General features: G+C 40.7%; 1 protein-coding gene across 2 annotated transcripts in view; it reads left to right on the forward strand.

Moving 5' to 3' along the window:
* Positions 1-16,326, forward strand: part of FER1L6 (fer-1 like family member 6) — a 73,483-nt gene that overhangs the window by 24,876 nt on the left and 32,281 nt on the right. For both annotated transcript variants that reach the window (XM_021388353.1, XM_021388354.1), the window contains exons 12-20: positions 2,558-2,666; positions 5,472-5,652; positions 9,005-9,125; positions 9,677-9,777; positions 10,462-10,552; positions 11,288-11,404; positions 12,130-12,282; positions 13,485-13,671; positions 14,459-14,583. In XM_021388353.1, coding sequence (XP_021244028.1) covers positions 2,558-2,666; positions 5,472-5,652; positions 9,005-9,125; positions 9,677-9,777; positions 10,462-10,552; positions 11,288-11,404; positions 12,130-12,282; positions 13,485-13,671; positions 14,459-14,583 — 1,185 coding nt within the window. The remainder of the gene's footprint in view (positions 1-2,557; positions 2,667-5,471; positions 5,653-9,004; positions 9,126-9,676; positions 9,778-10,461; positions 10,553-11,287; positions 11,405-12,129; positions 12,283-13,484; positions 13,672-14,458; positions 14,584-16,326) is intronic.

Genomic DNA, 16,326 nt, shown 5'->3' on the forward strand with positions numbered 1-16,326 from the left:
TGATATCCTGCACTCATAACTGTTGTCGACTGAAGTAGGGAATCACTAATGTAAAATTTCTGCAGGTGCAAAGAAATACAGCCTAGATGGCTGCATGTTTTAGTTTCCTCCTCTAACCCTGCATTGTCAATGCAGCTTTGGATTGTCTAAGCTTCAACTGATGTTAACTGATGTAAACTGAGGAACTCTTCTTGTTGTACAGATTTGCATCATAGAAAGATATGTGCAGTGTTGCTTGCAGAAGGTAGTGCGTTTGTGGCAAGAAGTGTGGGCTCAGGTGCTGAGCCAATACCTGATTCTTTGCTCCATCACATCATGGTCTGGGAGCAACAGCACACTGTACATATTAAAGTTCTATTTTTACCCAATAATTTGGAAGAAAAATATCCTTATAACCAATTCTCTTCCCATGTCAACATGCTACTGATCAAAATTATGGCTTTTGTCATGGGAGCCCCACCTCCATGCCTAAGGCCTTTGTGTACTTTAGTAGACCTGATTCCATCTCTACGAGTAAATAGAACAAGATAAATGGTTCTCTGGTCTTGAAGACTTGCCTTGACAAGTGCTCTTCCCTGGGCAGTGCGCCATCACTGTTTGCAAGAGTGCTGGCTGGAACAAGTCAAGGAGTGTGTTGGCCGAGAAATGGTATGGATAATTACAGGCCAGTGTGCAAGTCTGGGCCCTGGTATTGCTTTATATACCCATCTAGCTTTAAATAGTCTTTGTCCCTTTTTTCTTCTCAGAAGACTGTAATAGCAATGACATGAGAAGAAATTTATTTTCAAATAGATTTTCTTCTATATAGAAGAAATCCATTACTGTAAGGGGCTCAGGCAATGTGGCTTTAACTACTAGCTAAATACTCCAGGTAGAGGAGCAAATCATGCTGTAGCACAAATAAATATTACTAGTAGTAATAAGGATTTATTTCTGGCAACTGTGCCTCAATTTCCAGTATGGAGTGAGTAAAAAGTAGCAACATAATGCAGTGCTGCTAGATATTCTTTTGTTTCAGCTATATTTCATGCTACAATAGACAAAGTAATGGAATTACAACTCTCTGAAAAGAAAAACAGGAAAAGGAGAGATTACAAATAAGGTGGAAAATGTCTCTTAGAGCCTCTGAGACAACAGAGGCAAATTACCTGGCCCCACAGATGAACTTTGCTGACTGATTACAACAGCAGAAAGACATTAAACATTTGTAATTTGCTTTCTTTGTAATGGGAGGTAAATGTGTGTGTCATAGTCTCTGAGCCTCAGCTTTACTCGACACATTGTGCTCTAGGTTCATACTGAAAATAATCAAGGTGCAGAGGAGCTAAAGCTACTCTGGAGCTGCAGTCTGCTTGTGGACTTATGTTTGATTTGAAATGCAGTTAATTCTTTTGTTGGAAACATATGCCCTTTTGCTGTGTATAGCAGAGGGTTGTTTTCAAAAAGAAGAGATCATGGGCTACGTCAGAAGCTATTTCTGCTTTGCAAAAGGCAGGGAAACTAATATTCATACATGGATGATTTTTTAATCATTTTCTCACTCTGTTGCAGAAAGATCTTCATTCTAATCTTGCCTGATGGGCTTCAGTGCACTGATATTCATATGAGGAGATCAGTAGTGTTTGTATCGGGGAGATTGTGGCAGTCAGTATATGAACCTGGGAGAACTCAAGCCATAAAATTCAGTTCATCTGAGCTTAGTTTTGGTTTGAGGTTAATTGCTTGCTTTGTTAATACTCCAAGAGCACTGGAGGTCTCAACTGTCTTTCCTTGAATGGGTCTTGAATGAGTTTATACAGAACCAAAGTGAGTCTCAAAACTCCACAGGTAGTGACACTTTTCAGGATGTGCTGCTGTGCCAAGATTGTTTGGGTCCTGTGCTTTCACTTTCTGTGAAAAGCTGACAACAGAGTTACTGGTTTCTGTGCTGTGATGCTAGGGAAGGCAAACAGCAGAGAACTGCATACCGCCCAATGAGTGCTCACCCTTGTGTCTGTAGCTTAGAGCACAGCAGGATAAATAAATCAATGGCTGCTGGATTTCAGTAAGCTTTCATTCATGGCTAGCATCTAATAAAGTGCGGATGCAAGAACTCTTCAAGTATTACTAGTCTCACTGGGAGTTGATTGTTCCTGAGCAAGGTTATACAAAACAAGGGCAGTAGGTTAAAGTCATTCCTGGGGAACAGAGCTGGGCAAGCAGCAAAAAGTGCCCTTGAACTGCCAGAAGCATGTAGATGGAATAGTGGTTTAAGTCTATGTGGAAATGAAATTAAGAGTCTACTAGTGAAGAAGGATATGCAGGGAGAGGTAATGATTTTTATGCGAACAGCTGATATTGCTGGACACTGTTGATACATCAAAGTCATACATGTTTTCCTCTTTTTCCAGTGAGAGTGGAGTTGTATTACTTCTCATTATATAATCACTGACAATCTCAGACTGATAGATCTATGACAGTAACACAGCTGCTGGATACTTGTAAAGTCTCTGTGCTGCAAATAAAGAATAGAAAGTAAAATAAATGTCTTTTTTTCTGCCTCCTTCTCCTCCAATAGATCTATGGAGAGAAACTTGAAGAATTCCTCCTCTTTGGGACATTTTTTGAAGCCACAATGATTGACAGGAAGGTTGGGGACAAGCCAATAACCTTTGAGGTTTCCGTTGGTAGGTGTCTCTAGACACTCTAGATAATGTCTGTTCTCTAAAGAAGAGAGGATGTCTCACCTGCATGTGGATACTGTGTGCTACAAACTGCTGTGTCTTAAGCTTCACCTTCAGAACAAGGCTTCCAAGTTGGAATTAAACCCTGATCATCATTTCCATGGGTAGCACCATGCTCATTCCAGACTTAGAGTCTGTACCACCCTCATACTTGCCATCTTTGTGCTTGTGTACCTTGGTGTGCTCAGCCATAAGGATAAGAATTCGGGGCCAGATGGATTGCACCCTAGAGTGCTGAGGGAGTTGGCGGATGTGGTTGCCAAGCCACTCTCCATCATCCTTCAAGAGTCCTGGCTAACCAGGAATGTCCCGGTGGATTGGAAACTGGCAAATGTGATTCTCATCTTCAAAAAGGGCCGGAAAGATGATCCTGGTAGCTATAGACCTATCAGTCTCACCTTGGTGTTAGGAAAGATTATGGGAGGGATAGTCTTGGGAGCCATCATGGATCAATTAAAGGTCAACCAGGGGAGCAGGCCCAGTCAGCATGGATTTATGAATAGTAGATCCTGCTTGACAAACCTGATTTTGTTCTATGACAAGGTGGCCCGCTTCGTGGATGAAGGTAAGGCTGTCGATGTGGTCTACCTGGACTTCAGTAAGGCCTTTTACACTGTCCCCCACAACATCCTCATGAAGAAGCTGGCTGCCCATGGTTTGGATAGGCATATGCTCTGCTGGATGAAACACTGGCTGGATGGTCGAGCCCAAAGAGCTGTGGTCAGTGGCGTTAAATCCAGCTGCCACCCAGTCACGAGCAATGTCCCCAAGGGCTCAATACTGGGGCCACTCCTATTCAACACTTCTATCAATGATCTTGATGAGGGGATTGAGTGCACCCTCAGTAAGTATGCAGACGACACCAAGTTGGAAGGGCATGTTGATCTGCCAGAGTGTAGAAAGGCTTTACAGAGGGACCTGGATAGACTGCATCAGTGGGCCAAGGTAAACTGTATGAGTTTCAACAGGGCCAAGTGTCAGGTCCTGCATTTTGGTCACAACAACCACAGGCAACCCTAAAGGCTTGGGGAGGAGTGGCTGCAAAGCTGCCTGACAGAAAGGGACCTTGGTGTGCTGATGGTCTGTTGGCTGAATATGAGCCAGCAGTGTGCCCAGATGGCCAAGAAGGCCAATGGCATCCTGGCTTGGATCAGGAATGGTGTGGTGAGCAGAGCTAGGGAGGTAATCCTGCCCCCATACTGGACACTGGTGAGGCCCCACCTCGAGTGCTGTGGTCAGTTTTGGGCACCTCAATACAGAAAGGACATTGAGGTGCTGGAGCAGGTCCAAAGAAAGGCAGCAAGGCTTGTGAAGGGCTTGGAGAATATGCCCTACGAGGAGCAACTACAGAAACTGGGGCTGTTTAGTCTGGGGAAGAAGAGGCTGAGGGGAGACGTTATTGCTCTCTTCAAATACCTGAAAGGTGAGAGTGGGGCTGGTCTCTTCTCACTGGTGACAGGACAAGGGGAGATGGCCTCAAGCTGCACTAGGGGAGGTTTAGGTTGGATATCAGGAAAAACTTCTTTACAGAAAGGGTTGTTAAGCACTGGAACAGGCTCCCCAGGGAGGTGGTTGAGTCACCATCACTGAATGTGTTTAAAAACCATTTGGATGTGGTGCTCAGGGACATGATTTAGTGGTGGGTTGTTAGAGTTAGGGTAGTATGGTTAGGTTGTGGTTGGAGTTGATGATCTTGAAGGTCTTTTCCAACCAGAGCAATTCTACGATTGTATGATAATTGTGCAGGGAGAGATTGCTCTGACAAACAGAGCTATCAATGAGTGGTATTGATTCATGCTGAAACTTTGCAGGAAGCAAAGCTAGGAATGACAAGAAACTCATTTTTATAATTGGTTGAGAAGTGATACTGATTTTTGTATTCTTGTTGGAGTTAATACTAAAGATGAGTCTGGCTCTGAACTCAGGACATGAACATCTGCCAGCTATCTGTGCAGTTGAAATTTGAATCCAAATTTGGCAAATCGTCTTTATTTACATGAAGGGCTGAATCTAGAATCCAGATGGGGATATTGTGTGGGGTGACTCAGCACATCCTTCTCCTTCAAAGAATGTGTTCTGCCTGTCTCTAAGCTGTAATTTCACCTTTGATGGATTCACATTTTTCCCAGTGCTCATAACTGCCCTTTAAGGAAAAATATTATCAGAGAAGATGATTGTATTATGGGCAGTGTTGTCTAGCATCAAGCATGAGGCCGTGGCCTCAGGGTGTTGTTCTTACTAAAGGTCCCTTTGCAGCCCTACTTAGCAAAAATTGCTTGGCTGAAAATGAGCTATTACTCTTCTGAGATCAGGCTTTGTAATTATCATCCGTATGTTGCAAAGGAAACATACAGTTACTATTTAAGTCAAACACACTCAGGGTCCTGGGTCTAGAAATATTAGCAACAGTATTGATTTTGCTTCTGAATTTCATTAGTAAAAGAATTTCAAAAGAAAATTCTTGTCTTCCTGGGGGAAGCAGGCAGAGGATCACTCAGTGATGGAGATTGGTATTCTAGATGCCTATTAGGTAGAGCTGGTAAGAAAGCATGGTTCTGGAGTCTGAACAGACATTGGGATGGACATAACCAGTCAGGACCTTTCTATGCTTCGGTATGGTCAGAGCAGATAATGAAAAGAGTGGAGGGACAAAGATATTTCACTAGTATGAATCTTCTTTTTTTAAACCTCTTCAGGTTTACCACCTCCTTGCTAGTCATCTCCTCACTTGTAATCCTGTGTCTCTAGGTAACTTTGGTAAAGTTACTGATGGAGTGTCAGCAGGAGCTGGAGGGAAAAAGAAGGCACGTGATGGAGAAGTGGAAGAAAGCCTACTACATGATAGGGATGATGAAATGTGTCATAAGCTTGGAGTACCCCTGGCCTCCACCACATATCCGGAAAGGCCACTAATCACAGGTGGGAACAGGTGAGGATCTGTGTTTTAAAGCCTCATCATACACAAGTTTGATTCCTCTCTTCTCATAGTGTGGGACTAATTAATAAACCCTAACAGCATTAAAATGACTGTGTGGAATTAAGGCTTTCAAAGAGGTCTTTGTGCATCTTTGATTTCGTCTTTCATGATAGTAAATTTGCCAGGCTTCACTGCAGTGGATGGTCTATATCCAATTTTTCACTATCTTCTGATCTTGGCTTCATGGGCTCTTGAACTTCTGGTGATTTTTAATGCCAGTTATACTTTGGAAAGCTGTAAGGAAGAGTGCAACTCCTTCAGTGCTGTCTCTGGTTTAGGGTCCGTACCCTGATCACAAGAAGCATCTATCAAATTGCCATAACACATCAAAAATACTGACATGTGGTCAAGACAGAAATAGTTTCCCAAAACACTTTCGAGAGCTAATAGTTATAGATGTAGACTTAAACAGCAGGTAGTAGCAAAAGAAGAATGGAATAGTCCTCTTAAAAAAAAAAAAAAAGAGAGAGAGAGAGAGAAGGTAAATACATTCAAAAGAATTCTTCTTGTTTATGAACAGAATTGTAAATGTTTAATTCATTTTATGGATGCCAATAAAAAGTAGTCTTTTCTTTGTTACTTTGGTAGGTAGAACAATCCCTGATATTGGTGTATACCAAGACTAGGTGGTATCTTTATGTGTAGAAGGCCAGGCACTGGCAAGTTTACAGATAGAAGGACCAGGTGGGGAAATTTGAACCTAGATCTATTGGGTTTCTGGCTTCCCTAGAGTTAAGAAATGCTTTTTCATCCTTTCTTGTGATTGGTGATTCAGCCAGATTAAATAAGATGTCGTGGAACAAAACAAATAGGGAAATATAGGAATATATCGTAGCAGAATTTTTGTTTCTGTAGCTAATGAATAAATTAAAAAGTGGAAACAACTTTTGACAGAAAGATAGCTGCCTCTCCTCATTAAGAAATTGCAGATTTTTGTACATGCTGGGTTATTATCTGCTATGAGAGACTTCAGGACTTTTAGTTTTCCCTTCATGAGAATTTAAAGAATTTTTGAAAAAGAATGAATAATTCTACAAATCTGCTATTTGCTTTGGGCAATATTAACCAAATTTCTCTCATTAAAGGTCTCTGCTTCTCAAATTTATGTAAAATGCTGCATTTTTTTTCCCTTCAGTGCTATCTAAAACAGTTTGGCCAGCCAAACGAATATTAATTTCTGACTTCATGGCTGTCACCTTGTGCTGGAATTTTACTGGTCTCATCATTGAATATTTTTAGCATTAATCAGTTCTTAATGGGATATCCAATATTTTAAATAAACTATGTGTTTTAGAATCATAAATGAACAGAAAAAAAAAAATAGCAAATGTCTGGTTTGGAGATTAAGCTACTCACTAATTAAATAAGCAGAAAGACCAATAAGGCTTCTACTGTAGGCATTATGAAATTGCCTGGAATTTTCCACATTTGTATCAAAATGTATGGCATGGGTACACTGAAAAAGCAATTCCCTCAACTTCTCACAGAGGGGGTAATAGACAAGAAAGCTCCAACTTCCATGTAAGTGATTTCATGGACATATAATTTTCTTAATAAATTCCATGAAAGGATTCATGAGCTCTGAGAATTTCAGGTTAAGTTCTGGCGTTGAGAGAGAGTTGAATTGTTCCTACCTCTTATGAAACCACCAAATTCATTACTGCTTGAGACCTATGTAGCTCTACTACATACCAAATTTGATGTGTAATGCTCAACTTGCTTTAGGTTACTGAGGAGAAAGTAATTTGGAAATTTTGTTTCTATTTGATATCCCATAGGATAGTAAAATTGTAGAGGTGATCTTCATGTTTTTGAACTAAAAGCTCATACATAAAACTGCTAGGGTTACATGGAATTTGGGGTTTATGGTTAGGATGATCAAGAGAGTCAGGTGATTTGGTTTTGGTGGTTGGGTTTAACGTTTAAACACATGGGCCCATTTCCATCTGAAATGGCTCAGGGTATCTGAGGCATCCACTGACATAAATGTGGGAGACCCAGGTCATTCTGGGCCCATAAGTGCATGCCCAAGTTTAGGCAACTCAGAGTCTGGGGCTCTGGATTTCTAGTGCAGGTGATCAGAATTTTCTAAAAATGTGGCTGTGTTCAGATGGATGGAAGAATTCAAGTCTTTTCTTCCCACCAAATACAATCTCCTTTCTTGGGTACCACAGCCTCTCCCAAAGGAGAGGAAATGGAAAATGCAACCATTTTTTTTCTGCCAGTTGCTGAACACTGTGAAGAGCAGGGGGCTCTGGAACTTTTGTTCTTTATTATCTGGAGAATCAGATTTGGTGGAGAAATTCTGCAGAGTCACAAGATGAGTACATACCAGAAAATAACACTTTGGTATAGCCTTTTCTCAGCTGCAGAGCATGTGTTGGTGGCATTGGAATGAAGCCAGTCCCAAAAGAACATAAAGCAGTTTACAGAGTTTTATTTCCATTTAAAAAGCTCTCTGTTGTCCTATTGTTAATTGCTAAAGTGATGAGGCCTCTATTGTAATATCCAGTAGGGCTAAGTGTGATGTTTCATAGCACTGTAATGTTATATAAAGTGAGGACAATGTGCTCATCAGGTACGTAGTTTTGGCATTGTGGCTACCACAACTCTAATCAAAACACCAGCCTCTGTGCGTTAGTTTGCAGAGACCCTGTTTGTGCTGGTGACTTGCTCATCTTTTAGTACAAGAAACTCTTTTAAGTAAACACCAAACGTAGCTCTACAAAAGAAGTCAATGCTGCAACTTGGCCCAAAGATTGAAAGTGGGAAAAGAGAGAGCAGCTGATGCTCTATCACTGAGTTGTTATGAGCTAGGTATCTCTTTTACTAAGGATCTGCCAAGATATGTCAATATCCACTGGCCGTTCATTCTGAAAAAACTGTCCCATGAAATGAAAATGGCAGTGAGACTCTGCCATGCCTTTCCTGCCTGGAAGTGCTCTTAAAGACGTAATCAGATTTTATTTTTGTCCTTATTTCTGCTATATCTTGTACCCACAAATGTAGCAATGAAGCTATGGCTTCCCACCATTATCAGAGTATTTCAGACCTCTGTATGCCTCTTTGCCTGACTTTTCTCTCACTCTGGACAGCACTGGAATTAGAGCATTAACTTCAAGTTTTTCTCTTCAGGGATCTCTTAGGTAGCATGTGATCTGATCAGCAAGTGGTGCTTCTGTTCGTTCTTCCCATGTATTTACTGCATAGCTCATGAGAGAAAACAAAATAGCTTTTCTTTCCATTGGCTCCCCCTGAACTCCTTTCTCACTTTTATGGTCCTCTCTGTACTTTACTTCTACAGGAATTACCAGTACTTGCCGTATGATGAGAGGAAGCCCTGCATCTGTGTCAGGAGTTACTGGGGTGACCAGACCTTTCGTTTGTACTCTTCTAACACTCTTGAAAATATGGCAGATCACCTGGTAAGTGGCCACCAAATTCCCAGGCTTAGGTGTTCAGCAGAGCATGACAGTGAGATGTCACTTCCCCCAGAACAGGCCTCCACCATTTACCCCAGCTGTATTTCTTGTCATTCAGCCATTTATCTTAGCTAGTGAGGACTGACTCCAATTTTCAGTGGCAGTACATGTTGGGGTGGACCTTCTGTGCCCACTGAGGTTTGAGAAGTTAACTCTGGTAGCTTGCTAAATTTAAGCGTTAAGGCTGCAAACAGAACAAACTATAGGTTTTCCTCCTAACTAGTTAGGATAATGTTGTCCACCAACCAGTCATCATCAAAGAGAGGAAACAAATCAAGTCCCAGCAGTAGAAGCATGTTGTTGAGGCTAGGGAAAGGTCAAAACAAGCCATGCTGTGCACCAAGCTTGTCATACATCAAAGGTCCTGTTTTCTCATGTTACAAGCTCACCTCCCTCATTCTTGCTAGTTGTACAGTGAATAATGGTGTCACAAGACCAGCAGAATGGCAAAGAACCCTATTTTGCAAAACAACATTTTCATGCATTTTTCTTAGGAGGAGTCATTACTGCAAGTGAAGGATTTGATCAAGGTTTCAGAGATTGAAGCTGAGGAGAAAATGAGGAAGACCCTAAGTGACTTCATCAATCAGAGCAGGTAAGTACATTTACTAAAGGAATATTGAAAATCGGCTTCATATGTTGGCCACAAATTCAAGACTAGACAAGGAAACTGATGATAATAATAACAAAAAAAGTGTAACAATCTTACTGGGATGTATATATTTGTTTGGCAAAGGGCTTCCCAAATTGCAGTTTCTATCTACACGAAGAAAATATTTTATTGCTACTGTCAATATTCGGTATTGATAGGAGACTACTCCAGTCATTTCCATATTATTTTGGCCTTCTGGACATGAAGAATAAAACATGTGGGAATAAATAGGATTTAATACAGTTCGTGATAGATTTTTCTGCAAAAATGTGCAAGGTTAAGATAAAAACGAAGGGTTTCACATGCTGGGACATATCCTCCAGTGGGCTCTGTGTCAGACAATACGATTTGACTCAAAATAGATATAAACCTTAATTTATTAATTCTGTGAGGTCTGGTGAAGAGCCTGGAGACTCTATTCTTTGAATCCTGTAGGCGCTCGGTATTTATTTTAGACAGAATTTCAGCGTCTCTGTCTTTTGAGTCATGTACTGCAGCAGCCAGGGAGCATTTCATCCAAATCTACACTAGCAACTCACGTTAAAAACAACAACAACAACAACAAAAGTAACTCAAACCAAAACAAACAAACACACATTCAGAAAAACTGTTATTGTTGTGTCCTAGGGCCTTCATGACCGTTGCTGAAAAGAAGCCCAAGGGGTTGAACTACACTACTTTGGACAAAAAAAGACTCATGCTGTTCAGGCAAGAGCTGGTATGAGTGTTTCTGCTACAGGCACTGATGCAATGATGTTAACTGAAAGTGTATGGGTTGTATGCATATTAATTTCTATTTGATTTCAATCACACTGGAATGCTTTATAATTAACACGAATATATAATCTAAGAACATTTTTTTTAATAAAGCTAGCTCCCACTGTGCTTTGTTGTAAGGCACTCTGAAATAATTCAGAACATGTTTTTAAATACAAATAAGACGTTACAATAATGAACTGATTTTTCCTTACCCTTTAAAATGGGATGATGCTGAGTTCAGTAGAATAATACCTAATCAACATTACTGTTGGGTTTTTAATTATTGTGGTGGGGCTGAGCTTCAACGGTAGTAGAGACCAGCATTTGTTATACCTGGATGTCTACAGACACTAGATTCAATGTGTTCTAGTTTCGATCTGCTCCTCATTTCTACATTTTAATTTTTCCTTTACTTTTACCCTCCCTCAGATTCTAGAGGGACATTAGCATAAGTGAGCATCTGGATTAGGCTAAGCAGAGCACAAGAGTCACCTATGTTTTTTAAGATTATGTCTATTGTCTACGAGGATGTACTTATGGCCATCTTTTGGCAAAGTAGATACATAAAATGGGCTTTATCTTTGTGTCTCTATCTTTTCTTTTTAACTTGCACCTGAGACTGTTTTTGTGTTCTGTGTCCAGTTCAAAAGACTTGATTTTGCATAAAAATACATGTTGTCATTCCTGATTGCAGGAAGCAATGTCCAGTGATGCCAAAGGAATTGTTCAGCAACAGAAAAAGATGTCATTGGATGAAATGATACGTGCAACTCAGATCTTTATAGATAAAATTCGATTCTTGGTTGATGAGGTAATCCATACAGAAACTGAGATAAATTTACAATTTAATTTTCATAATCCAGTGATATTAACAAATCTTGGTCTTACCAAAGACTCCTCCTTTGGATGATTGACCTTAATCCTGTTTTGCAATTAATGGAGCTGTTGGTAAGCTGGAGTAGGAAACACTGAGTTAGGTGGTACTGAGACTATTTGGTACACAGATTTGGTTTTGTTTTAAAAAATGGCCATCCCATTTGTGCCCCTTCTTGGTGGTTTGGAGACAGCCTGCTTTCTGATCTGAGTTCATATCTCCACTTGTATGGCATAGTGATTTGGGCTCAGTGGTCTTTATATTATACTTGACTGTGCAGACACTGTTTAGACATACTAATATTAGGTATGGACTTTTTTTTTTTTTTTTTTTTATCTTGTAAGATGAAGTTGATGACATTTTCATGGGAGGTACTTTCAGCTCAACCAGTTTATGGATAAGTGGCTTCCTGCAGTTTTAGTTTCCTCTGGAAAGATATGCAGAGTGGGTACTCATTGAACACCCTGAAAAGCTCTCTACTTTTAGGTCTGTTTATGCGTGAAAATATGGCTTGCAAAGCATGAAGCGATAGCCTGTTTTATTCAAGGTATACACAAGAAAGGTGGGGGATCTGCACTTGGTGGATTACTTCACAAAAAAATAATGGTGATGGCTCACAGAAGGAATTCTGTTTTAGTTCACTATTCCTTGTTGTGTAACAGCCACAGAATACGCTCCCTGATGTCCTCATCTGGATGCTCAGCAACAACAAGAGAGTCGCGTACGCGAGAATCCCTGCAAAATCCGTACTCTATTCCCCAGAGAAAGATCAGAGAGGCAAGGACTGTGGGAAGATTAAAACCCATTTCCTGAAAGTAAGTCTGGGGTATTCTGTGATCACAGCTAATGACAGAGGAGACTTTGGTATTTAGGTTTCACCCAGGGATTGCATTTTACTTGTTTATCTTTGTAAGATACTACAAATGTGTGCATGTTTGTCATCTGTTAATATTTACTTCTTATGTTTATGCTTGTCTTTCTTTAAGCACTGCATTATTTCCAAGCTTTTGGTGTCAAGAGTAATTCATTCTTACTACTTGTCAGACCAAGTTTATAGCACTGTTTATTTATAGCTATATGCATAAATAGATACCTCTTTGCTGGCAAGACGTCATAATGCAGCCCATGGAGGTTAGGAAGAAAATGGTAGGAGCTCAGCAAGCACATAGCTTGGTAGCAAGGGAACCCAGGTATTCTGAGGTAGAAGAGCAATTGTTTATGCTTGCTATTTAAAATATGCCTACGTTTGTGCAATATATATATATAAAACATTATTCTGGAATTATTCATCTTGAAGAGGAGTTTTAGTAGATATTATATGCCTGCGAAAGCCGTGTGTCTAGTAACGTCCAGCTGCAGAATTGTTACTATGGCCAGAAGGAAACGCCTGAACACACGAAGCAATGGTAACATTGTAAAATGGTTTTTTCATGGTTTTTTTCACCTGGAGCGGCTGAGAACACACCTATAAAGCATAGCTGAAGAGCAGATGGATAGAAATATCTAAGCTCCTGATATTTGTCATAGGAATTTGTTAAACACAGTACTATTTGCCTGCCTAAACAAACAAACAAAAAATGCTATAATTCATCCCGCAGCCCCTGCAATATCAAGAATGGCCTTAGGAACAGATAATAAACACAGAGCTAAGCAGAGCTAGATGTAGTGGGCGGGTAAGGTAAGGAAATGCTCATATCGTTTGTCAAAACCAGTGATGTTTTATACTGGAATATGCTTTACGATCTGCCCATTGAGATAATATTTTTAAGAGGACATGGGAGTAGCTATTGGAGGCCAGCAAAACTCCATGAAATGTGAAGTGGGCTGAAGTTTGGGAAAAGTAGGACATCAGCTAGTCTGCACAAACGTGTGAATAGTAATCAGTATGTCATTTACACAGTTTCAACCAACTACTTTCTTCCCTAAGAATCACAGAAATTACTTGTGCTAAGTAAGTCTTAGAGCCGCTCGCTGTGGAGAAATGCTATTTTTATTTTTTTTTATTCTTATTTTTAAGCTCCCTGGCAAGCGCCCGTTGGGCTGGACAGTGCAGGCAAAGGTGGACATCTACCTATGGCTTGGACCAGCCAGCTACACCCACCACATCATGAATAATTTGCCTGTAGGGTATGAGACTGAAATACCATCCAGTACCAGCTCAGGGCACAGCATGGTGTCCTCACCTGCCTGCCTGCGGTATAAAAGTGAGATACTGTTTCTTCTCTATAGTAGTAATGGAAGAGGTCCTGTAAAGAAACAGGTGGTCCCCAAAAGCTCTAATTCAGAGGGCTGCAAGATCTCTGTTTAAAGCAACTGCTCTGAGTTAATCATGGCTCAACAACTTTTAGTTAAAAAAAAAAAACAAAAACTTGTTTCATTGCTAGCTCCTTGCAAACTGGAAGTGGTAGAACCAAGTGTCAGGGGAAGAAAGGACCTGTTTCCATACACTTTCTGTTCCCTGTGCCATCGGTCTGTCTCCTTGTAATGAGGAAGCATCCCTTAGTTCATAGAATCATAGAATCATTAAAGATGGAAAAGACCTTTAAGATCATCTAGTTCGTCCCCACCATGCCCACTGAACCATGTCCCTCAGTGCCACATCTCCATGGTTCTTGAACACCTCCAGGGATGATGACTCCACCATCTCCCTGGGCAGCCTGTGCCAATGCATCACCACTCTTTCTGAGAAAAAATGTTTCCAGTATCCAACATGAACCTCCCCTGGGACAAGTTGAGGCCATTACCTCTCATCCTATCACTGTTACCTGGGAGAAAAGGCAGACCCCCACCTTGCTACAACCTCCTCTCAGGGAGTTGTAGAGAAGGATCCTTTTCAGAAGGATGTGCCTTTCCCCCCACTTCTACATGGACAGCCTTTCTGAAGGTGCTGGCTGAGATAGTTGCATGGCAGGTGGTGGATCTTCCCCTCTTTCCTATGTGCTGAATCATTTCCATAAGGCTGATGTTTATGTTTTCTTTGCAATGATGCAGCCATGCACCTCTTCCAGCTGAGAGCCCACATGTATCAGGCAAGGGGGCTCATTGCAGCCGACAGCACTGGACTTTCTGATCCTTTTGCAAAAGTTACTTTCACGACACACTGCCAGACCACAAAGGTAAGTTGCAAAGTCCCTTGCAGTAAATGAAAACTCTTTAGTTGGATTGTTAGAGCTTTAGTTGGATGGTTATTTTTTGTTCATTTAAGCCATGAAAAGGAATAATCTTGGTTTTGCAAAGAGATGCCTAGCAAAAAAAGTTAGATGTCTGCCATTAAAAGGCAATTCCTGAGCATCCACTTTAAGCAAAGCAAAAGCATAGGTGTACTCGCTGCTCAAAAATGAGGTGCAGTAATTCTTGTTTATTTTAGCTCCTTCAGACATCAGATTCTCTGGGGCTACTGAGCTTTTGCAGCACACAGACATCTTTTTCTATATATTTTTGTTTTGGGCCTCTGTCATTGCTTGATATGAGTATGAACAATTATCTTTCCTTATAGACTTTGTGCAATAATTGATCAAAGAGTGAAGAAGACCTTTGTATGACTTCTGTAGCCATGTGTGTCAGCATGGCTCTCTGCAGGGGAATTCAGTGCTCATTGTTGGTTTTAGAATGAGCAGAAATCATAGGTGTGTGAGACCTTCTGTACCCCTTAAATGCTGCAAAGATGTGCCCATAGGAAGTGATCCTACTTATTCCTCAGGCGTTTTTGGGAGAAAATGGTTGCCCGTGGACATCTGAAGAAGCCTCTAAAGAGAAGTGGGAACTTCTTCACAGCTTCAGATAGAAGAGTTGAGGTACAACCTTGGAAATGAGCAAGGTCCTAGAACATAAGGACTGACTTTCAGAGGTCCTAAGCCCTCTACAGCTATCTTAAAGTGGGGCCTGGAGTTCTGAAATCTGTGACACAACCAGAATTTATCTCAGCAAATATGGTATCTCTGGGATAAAAGTGTTTAAATAAAAACTTCTCCTCGTTTGAATTCTTCTCCCAAAGTCTTCTCTCAGAAGACTGTCTAAAAGTAGTCAGTAGATGCCTTGAATATTTCTACTGAGTGCAAAAATGCTGGCTGTGCACTAAGGAACTCATCACCAGAGGCCAGCAGAGTAACACAAGTATAAAAAGGCATCTGTTTTCTCTGCTGACCCTTTTTGAGTTTGCTGACCCCGTGCCAGATGGGAAGAACCTGACTTAGAAGATAACCACTGCCCATTTCCTCATGATGAACCATGATGACTGACTTGTAAAGTTCTCTGACGCCTTCTTCTCTTAGGAAGAAAGTGCTGCAGCACATGTCTAAGGGAGAGGGAAGCAAAAAGCTTTCTGTGCTCTAAGCGCCTGTTTGTGCTCCTCTTGCCTCAAGGGTATGAATTGATTTTTTCCTGTAACGTGATTCTAACTTCTAATAGAAGCTGATGAGTGAAGCCAGTGAGGTTAGTGTTTATATGCACTGGAATCAGGAAAGTAGAAGTTGGCCAAGGGAAGCAGTAGTTTATAGGCACAGAATCGTTACTTAATCACAGCTTGCATAAAATATTGTAGCCAATACATTAACTTGCATGTATTTAGAAGACTTTCAGCCAAGTGTCAATAAACTAAAGTCAAGAGCCTTATTTCCATCTGAAAGAATGATAGCAGGTTATGAATAGTTTTGTGGTTGGCATACTTTTTCCTCTTTAAATATTGTCTTTGTTAAATATATTTCTCACCAAGCCAATTAAAACATTGCAAGTGAGGAAATACTATATGCATCCCTGTAAGTCAAATTACAACAAATTAAAAATTATTATTCTGTGTGATTAAAGTGTTATGTGTTATTACATTGAAGCAAAACAAGACTGAAAAAAGTGTACACTGCAGA

The sequence above is a fragment of the Numida meleagris genome, chromosome 2, assembly GCF_002078875.1.
Source record: "Numida meleagris isolate 19003 breed g44 Domestic line chromosome 2, NumMel1.0, whole genome shotgun sequence".
NCBI lineage: Eukaryota > Metazoa > Chordata > Aves > Galliformes > Numididae > Numida > Numida meleagris.